Source organism: Oryzias melastigma, linkage group LG19 (genome assembly GCF_002922805.2).
Source record: "Oryzias melastigma strain HK-1 linkage group LG19, ASM292280v2, whole genome shotgun sequence".
Lineage (NCBI taxonomy): Eukaryota > Metazoa > Chordata > Actinopteri > Beloniformes > Adrianichthyidae > Oryzias > Oryzias melastigma.
This window is the reverse complement of record NC_050530.1, coordinates 10,012,186-10,021,317: the sequence shown is the minus strand read 5'-3', so window position 1 is coordinate 10,021,317 and position 9,132 is coordinate 10,012,186. Positions and strand designations below refer to the sequence as shown.

Here is a 9,132-nt window from a genome sequence, read left to right as displayed (position 1 = left end):
CACTTAACAAAGAATATATTAAGATCACAATGCCAATTAAAAAAGCTACGCAAATAATTAAACACACATTATCTTTTAGAAGTCCGTGCAAAATTCCAGAAACCAAAACACTATTCCAAAAAGCAAAAATAAGAACAAGCGGAAATCAAAAAGATACTTTTCAGAAAACAAGTAATTTAAAAAAAGAAATGCAACACAACAATTAGTGATGTCCTATAATATCCACATTTTCCGGTTTCTTATTGTGTTTTATTTTTAAAGAATTTTGATGATTTCATTTTCATTTTGGCACTTCAGGGCTACCATAGATAGCATAGGATACTTCTGTCAAATCCAAATTCTCCCCCTCCCCCACAGATTCTCCCTACCCCTCCAATTGTGGGGGCATTTGAAGGGAAAGGGTGTCTGAAATAATTTTTTAAGCGATGCAGAGCCCTCCATCACGAGGAGAAACATATTTCTTCACGTGGGTACGTTATGAAGCGCAGAAGTTTACATTTAGATGTAAGTAGTGACTTTCTGTTTTAGCATGACCTTTTTAAAGTTATAAAACTGATGCTGTTATGTATTTCTGAGCGCAAACATCTAACATAGATGACTGGCGAATATTGATGATGTCATCAAGTGGGAGTGTCATCCAAATTTGAAGATACTATTTTTCCATAACTTTCCATTTGGAGGGCTAAATGTAATTTTGTGTACTTTAAAGTCTATACCTCCATCAAAAGTTCTAAAACAAACTATAGGATGTAAATCTTCTTCCTAGTTGACAATATTACAAGAGAACCTGGCATTACAAAATACAGTGTCTATATATTATCAGCTGTGTGAGGCTGGGTGATTTACACAACCACACTCTCACAGTATCAGTCTGGAGCTAATCAGCTGGCAACCAGCGAGGAGTGATTAGTAAATTACAAACAGTGCATTGCAGGCACGCTATACTCTATTTACATTCATTTCTTCCGGATATAATTGAGTTGGAATATTTAAGCAGCAATAAACCAAATCTATTGCTTTAATACTGTGCTCTATCAGCTTTGTGTGGGTGTTTTTTTTCGGAGCTTGCTGAGCGCCGCTTGTGAAGTTAAAGGTCTGGATTTACCGACACATTAAGTGAAGAGATTGATCCTTCTTTTTGCAGGACAACCACCTCAATGAGCGAGTCAATTTTTGCCACAGCGGAGACTGTTCGCTGAGGCCGAATCGATTCTTTAACCTTTCTGAAATCCAACGTGAACGTGTGGAACTTTGTGTGTGAGCTGCAAGAAATGAAATATTTAATACGTCTCACATGGCTCGCCTGTACAAACATGGAGAGATGGATGGATGGAGGGGAGGGGGTCAGCTTACCAGCTCGATGAGCTCCTGGTAGCACACCTGTCCCTCCTCATTGCTCTGGACAAGGGCTAACAACATGTCCAGTTTGGATGGATCCAGCTGCAGCTCATGGTGCTCCACCAAGCTGGTGAAGTTCTCCACTGGGATGAAACCGGTGTTCTCTGGGTCCAACTGTGGAAATAAAATAACAAGGAAGAGCCGACTCTCAGACGACTGCAGCAGGAAAACAAGCAGAGATGACGCCTCAATTTGCCCTTGAGAGAAACTACATCGTTAAACGACAGCAGGGATTTATAAACAGACTCTAAATATAGTCAGGACAAATGAGAGCAGCTCAGACACTGACAAATAAAACATCGGATCAGCCTATAAGACCTTTAAAAGACATTATTGAAATTTTCCATTACAAATACAATACGTTCCCAGCTGCGGTTGGCTTTACAGTCTTTACTTTTACCTGAATGCCTTGCTTATGTCTTAATGCTTCATTTTCGGCAACCACATTTTTCTTCCAATGCTTGTCCTTCTCCTGATAATTAATTTGACTCATGATAAAAAAAAAGAGAACAGTAAATGTCTATAACGACTATATTAGCCACACTTGTCCAACTGCTCGTTAACGCTAATTTCTAATCAACCAATCACATGGCAGCAACTTAATGCATTTAGTCATCTAGAAGTGGGCTATGTCAGAAGATAGGTCCCCCCTACTCACTTTATAGTGCAGGGGTGTCAAACTCAGTCGCACAAGGGGCCAAAATCCAAAACACACCTTAGGTCGCAGGCCGAACAGAATAAACATTTATTGAACACACTAAAACGAAATTTTTTAAAACTGTAAAACTGTAACTTTTTAGCATAATTATGAACTCAACATATAGCATTACCTGCAATAATGCTAGTGTGAATGTTGTAAGCTGAATTTGACCCTTGAAGATGCTGAAGTTTATAGCTAAAGATGCTGAAGCTGATAGCTAGCTAAAATATTAGCTAAATGCCAAATTAACCTAAGAAAAAAAACTAATGTTAGCTAAACAGCAAGCAAGTAGCTGAAAAAATAGCTAACCTTCAAAACATCCCAAAAAACTTAAAAGGGCTAAATTAGCCAAAACAGCTAGCATGTAGCTGAAATATTAGCCAAACTCCAAAATACCCCCCTCCCCCCAAAAAAAATCTTAGTAAATGCTAAAAACAAGCTAGCAGAATACCAATTTTTTAAACTTTAAACATGTTGATTTTTAAAATAATTATGAATGATAAAAAAGTCAGGAATATTATTCCATAAAAAATTAACTTATACCTTAAATAACTTTCAATATTTTACCCTCTATAAAAATATTTTTTTGGTCAAAATTATGCAAGTTAGAAATTAGCGCAATTTAACATCTGGCCATTAATAGCAATAAAATAAAATGATCGAAAGGGTTTTATAAAATTACCCACAGGCCTTGACTTTGAAACATGTGATATAGTGCATTCGCCATTTCCTAGTGCTGTCCGAATCACTAATTCCAAAATCGACCACACTAGAAATTTCCCAGAAGTCTTTGCAAAAAACTAGTGTGCATCGATGCTTGCTACATTAGTGAATATAGACCACAATGCATTGTGGTCGTACAACTTTTGCAAAAAAAAAAAAAAAACGTTTTAACCATCCACATTTTCATCCTCAGAACACAGTGGAGTCACAAATAGCCGTGAAATGTTTGTATTGATTCGATTTTCACTTAAATTTGTGACGTCATATCTGGTGTTTTGCAAAGCGAAAGTAAAGTAGTGAAAATCGTGTCCAAATTGCTTTCAAAATCCACTATATAGTTTTTTATTAGTTAGGGATGAGGGTGGGAATTTGGACTTAACCTTAGTCAAGATCTGCTGGAGTTCAAACCGAGCATCAGAATGAGGAAGAAAGGTGATTGAAGTGACTTTAATGGTTGTTGATCTTCTGGGATTTTAACCCACAACGGGAGATTGTCATCATGGATGTGCAGCTGACAAATCTGCAGCAAATGTGTGATGCTATCATGTCAATATGGACCAAACTCTCTGAGGAATGCTTCCAGTAGTTAAATCTGTCTCACCAAGGGTTAAGACAGTTCTGAAGGCAAAAGGGTCCAACCCACTACTAGCATGGTGTACCCAATAAAGTGGTCTTTATAGCTTAATGTCTATTTAATGCAAATTCAATTTTTCTGGCAGTAACTTATTGCTCTTATTGCTCAATTTTCTTGCCGTCCTTTGCCTCTTAAATTCTCCTCAACAGAGCGTCGATTTGTCATGCCAGCTCTCCTTAGTGCGCCTCACTATGTGCCCCAAGTCAAACCGAAGCAGCACCACATGCGAAGGCTCCTCGCTGCGTCCTATTTTAGCATTTCCTGAACGCTAACACAGCCTCATTAGGTTTTGCCAAGTAAATCAACAGTGTCTGGCTGCTGCCTCGGGGAGGAGAGGCCTCTCAGATGTTGTGTCAGTGTGCAGACCGTCATGCTGGATCACCGTTAGACATGTCCACAAGAAGAATCGCATCCAGGCTGCCTTGATCTTAAAGCAATCTGCTCTGACACGGTTAGACAAAGATATTACACGGCTGCGTGAGGAGGATGACATTAAACTGTGCTGCAGCATGTAAGCCTGGGCTCAACGCCTGTAGGAGTTTCAAGGCTTCTTGGTATGAAACATTACATTTGTGCTCCTCTTCCTTCAGGGATCTTTTATTTATCTATTTTTTAAAACCAGCCTTCAAAATTGTTTTACAGAATTTGATCAACTTTTGTGAACAATTGAATTTCCAAACCAGGGAGAGTGCTGCAGAAGCAGGAATAAAGAGAGTCTTGACGAGACGTGATTTGATCAAACGTTGTTGCGCTGAAAGGATTTACTTCAACAGTTCTTCTTGATTTAAAACTGCTTTTGATAGATAAATATTCCCTTTACTGTTCCGAAAATCTTCAAATAATTAAAAGACAATCAAAATAATAAGAAAAAAGTTTTATTTTTGTTTTGTTATTTATATATTTGACAGTAATCTCAATCAAAATTTAAAAAAAAGTTTTCTAAAACATGGTTTCTGAGTTGTAGGACTTACTGTTGGTGCAACAGGAAAGTGAAGACGTACATGGATCTATTTGCCGTTTTCTGCGTCACAGCTACAAGCTTTTTCAAACAGCATTTTCTCGTCTGCTGCTTATAAACATTCAATTTTCTTTATATTTACCCTCCATCGTAAGAAAACCAGCAGGGCTGCTTGCTTCCCAAAAGATTGAAAGCAGCATATATTAAATTTGGAAATAATCATGATACAAATTCTGAAAATTTATCAGAACATAAAATGTCTTTATGATAAGAAATCCACTTTTATTTCATATTTATGCTGTTTTTTTATTTTATTCTTTAAAGTCCCCCATGGCCTTTTTTTTTTCAATTAAAAAAAATGTTCCAATTAGTGTTTTAATTATGATTCCAAAGTTTTAGCCAAAATCCTACAACCTAAAAGCCATTTTTAATGAAGCCTCTGTTTCTAAAATCTACTCTGAGGGGGCGTGGCTTTTGTAGCTGAGCTGAGCTGAGCAGCTCCGCCCCTGATCCCCCCCCCGTCTGATTATCATAGCTCTGTTTTTCGTTAGCGTAAATCTTCACTCCTGCTTCATAAAAACATCAAGCAACATCGGTAATGTCTACTCGCATCATTTTGATCCAGCGATTTAAAGGAGAAATACTTGGAAATGCAAAAACGAAATTATATATTACCTTTACTCTCTTTCATAAGAAAAATGCCACAAATACATGCTAAAAACTCAAAAAACAGGATTTTCTTCGGAGGGTGACTTTAATCTAAATTGTTTACATTTTATACAGGCATACTATAAAGAACAGATATATATATAAAAAAAAAAACATTGGAAAGTGGAGTTCCAAGAGGTGTAAAATGAGAGAAAGATGTGGGTGGAATAATAAAATAAAAAATGTTGGCATTTAAGCAGAAGCTGATGTAGAGGAGAAAATAAAAGTCACAGCAACAGAGACAGAAAGGTAAAAGATAAAGGAATTTCTCACCATGGATTGTTACGGAACATGTGTGTCTGTCTAGCACAGTGGTCTGCATGTGAATCCTCTTCCTTTCATTCTTGTAAGTGGGCTGTGACACACTCCAGTGCTACACATCCACTTGCCACAGCAGAGAGATAGATCAGATTCTAATGTGCTGCTGGCTCAGCCCAGGCTGACAGGGAGGAGCAGAGCGCCGCGCTGGGGACGTCTGATAACTGTCAGCCTCCATATGTCAGCACATCCCTGCACTACGGCGGTGCCTCACATATATGTAAGACAGGAAACGGTTACGGAGCCGAGGCTGAGCTGTCAGGCGGCGGAGACTGAATTCTCTTTGTTGTGCGAACTTGTTCAAAGAGGAAAGTTACACGGGGGAGACAGTCTGCTCTGAAGAGGATACAAGCAAGAGAAGGAGAGCTTCTTGTCGCCAATTAGGGTTATCAATTACAAGGGTGATGGTGCAGCGGTGTTGATTCGAGGGAAGGGAGACAGGATTGAAAGATAAAAGGGGGCAAAAAAGGCTGCAAGAAGGAAGCAGTTATTGAAGCGATCCAACACTGGTGAGGGCGACATGTGTTGCTATGGTTACCAGTCGCCTCTGTCATCTTCTCCTCTTTTTTTTTTTTTTTTTACAAATTGGCATTCCAGAGGCAAAGGAAACACAAAGGGAGGGGAAGAATCAGATGAAGAAAAGACCGAAGGACTCTCATACCTCAGGGGAGGGAAAAAAATCTAATGCAGATGCATAGATCCCAACCACTGAGGTGCAAATAGAAGTGAATTGAGGGGAGAAGGTACCGTCACGGATGGAGGTAGAAACTGGAGACTCTTGGATTAGGAAGGGGAAGGACTAAATCAAAACTGAAGGATGACAAAGCATACATGAGTTTAAGAAGGAGGAGCAGGCAGGAGCAGACGGCTGACTGCAGGGGGAATCATTGCAGTATTTACCCCCAGGACCTCTATTACCTACAGCACTGCGACTCGTAATGAGTCCAGTCAGCCACAGATTTATCCGTCTGCTCCACCGAAGCTGAGAGGAGAACCTCTGGGCAAACCCCAACAACCGACTCACAAAAGATCAACTTTAATGCAACATAGGTCCTGACTTTGTCTTTGAAGGGTTTTGACTGGTTTGCATCATCTAAATTCAATGTTCTGAGTCAGCCTCAGCACAATACTCAGACTTTGTTGGGTCTGACTGACCACAAGAAGATTGATGAAAATCATTTTTATTTAAAGGAAAATTTCAGTGCACTGATTTGCGCTGAAGCCTTCTGCAGCAACCCCGCTGTCCTCAAGATGCACTTGTGTGCACTGGCAACCGGCCCGCTGAATCTGAATTTATAACAATGCATGTTCAGCGGTGCTATTATTAGCAGCTGCCAATGTCACGGCCCTAGATATGAGGCACTCCACAGTCTCAAGTGGGCAAGACTGACTGACCAGCCAGCGGTTTCTCCCTACAGGTTATCAAAGACGCTTTTTCAAAGGATTTATATTGTCAGACCAGTGGACAAATTAATGTCACTGGCAGAGATTGGAAATACAGAGATTGGATTTTTCCAGCTCTTCTGAAGAGATGCCCAAACACCGCCAGATCCAACTTCTCCAAAGACTCCTAAAACTGCAGGGAAGGGGTATTAAACTAAAAAGGGGCCAAAATTCAAAACACACCTTTAGATCGTGAGCTGAACAGGATACACATTTATGGAAGACTCTAAACAGCATTTTCTTTATTTAAAATTTAAACTTTAACAAAATATTGAAGTAGATATATAGCATTACCTGTGATAATGCTAGCAGCTAAAGATGTTAGTGCTGATAGCTGAAGATGCTGAAGCTGATAGCTGAAATCATTGAAGCTAATAGCTGAAAACACTAAAGCTGATAGCAAGCTAAAATATTAGCTAAATGCCAAATTAGCCTAAAAAACGGAAAAAAGCAAAAAAAAGCCAAAAAAGCTAGCATGTAGCTGAAAATATAGCTAAACTTCAAAATATCCTAAAAACTTTTAAAAAGCCTAAATCAGCCAAAACAGCTAGCATGTAAATATTAGCCTAACTCCAAAACAGCCTAAAAAAACTTAGCTAGCATGTAGCTAACATATTTACCAAACTCCAAAATAGCCTAGAAAATCTTAGTAAATGCCAAAAATAGTCCAAAAGCTAGATGAATGCCAGTTTTTAAAACTTTAAAATTCTAACTTATTAACATAATGATGAATAATAAAAAGACCTGAATATTATTCCAGCATAAATCAACCTAAACCTTAAATAACTTTCACTTTTTTACTCTCCATAAAAATACATTTGTCAAAATTATACAAGTTAGAAATAAGTACAAGATAACATCAGGCCATTAAAAATAATAATATAAAATTACCTGGAGGGCCGGATAGAATAACCTGGAGGGCCGGATCCGGCCCCCGGGCCTTGATTTTGACACAGTGCTTTAGGGTCTCTTTCCCACCTGTCTAAACTCCCTCAACTCCTTCTTTTTAATGTGAAGGAGCAGTGACTTTGCTCTGAGATTATCCAGGCTAGAGCTCCTACGCTCATCTCACAAGGTTTAGCCCTGCCACTCTTTGAAGGTAACTCATTTCAGCTCCCTATATTTATGATCTTTCAGTCACTATCCACAACTCATGACCATAAATTTGGAGCACAGACGGGCAAATTGATGGTCTTGCTTTTCTCGGCTCGGTCTTCAGCGCAGAACATTATCATCAATGGAGATGGGGAGACAGTCCACCTGTCAGCATCATTCCCTATTCCATCTGTGAACAAGTTTCTATGATATAAAAAGAATCAACTCTCAATGACATTTTTTAAAACAAAAACTATAAACGTAGAAGTTATTTTTTCTGCGTTACTTTTTAAAATTAAGTTATAATCAACAACTGTGATAAAAATATTTACAGAAATGTAACCTAGACTGTCAACTAATTACTTTTTTATTAAAATGGTATTATTCATAAAAGTTTCTACATAAATAGAAACAATAAGTAAACAATATGAATAAAATCAACCGAGAAAGGTTAAGAACTGGTTTGGTTTTTCTTTGAGAAATATGAAAGCATTAAACATTTAAAAGGTAAGAAACTACGGTGGCCCTGAAGTACCAATCACACAAACAAATCACTCAAGGAAAAAACTTATTTAAGATTACACACAAAAAATAAATAAATAAAATAAATATTATTATTCAGAAATTAAAGCAAAAGTCCAGAAACTTAACACAACTAAAAAATAAATAAATAAATAAAAACAAAAAGGAAAAAGAAACAAAAATTAAATGCTTTGGAGAAAAAAATGAATTTCCATAAATATAAAAAAAAAAAAAACACAATAATAAACCGGTAAAGGTAGGTACTATGGGATATCTCTAATTGAATGGGAACATTTGAATATTTTTAAGTGTCTTCAAAGTCTGCACACTCTGAAATATGTTATGATTTGTGTTACTTCCTCCTAATACATTTTGGTTAAAATGATAGATTAATATCATCATCATATTAGTGATGTCTGACCTACCTTTTGCAATTTCTTCTTTTGTTTTTTTAACATTTCCTTCTGATTTCTTGAAATTACCGTCTTCTTATTTTTTCTTTTTTTGTACAAAAGAAACCAGAAAACGTGGGGACTAAGACAGAGCTCTGATTGGATGTTGACACTCGTTAATCACTTCAACTAAAAGTTATTTGGTCGTGAAGCGATACTGAATGTGCTCCCTACTACTCAT

The 9,132-nt window shown here is 37.7% G+C and overlaps 1 protein-coding gene across 2 annotated transcripts in view; it reads right to left on the bottom strand.

The window, feature by feature from the left end:
* The window catches only part of rhbdl1 (rhomboid, veinlet-like 1 (Drosophila)), a 48,976-nt gene that overhangs the window by 35,597 nt on the left and 4,247 nt on the right, over nt 1-9,132 (bottom strand). The window contains exons 1-2 of one of the 2 annotated variants that reach the window (XM_024285047.2): nt 5,395-7,117; nt 1,354-1,512 (exon numbers count right to left, since the gene is read on the bottom strand). In XM_024285047.2, coding sequence (XP_024140815.1) covers nt 1,354-1,512; nt 5,395-5,397 — 162 coding nt within the window. In that variant the 5' untranslated portion in view covers nt 5,398-7,117. Of the gene's footprint in view, nt 1-1,353; nt 1,513-5,394; nt 7,118-9,132 lie in introns of those variants that run through there. The other variant, XM_024285046.2, reaches the window with a different exon arrangement.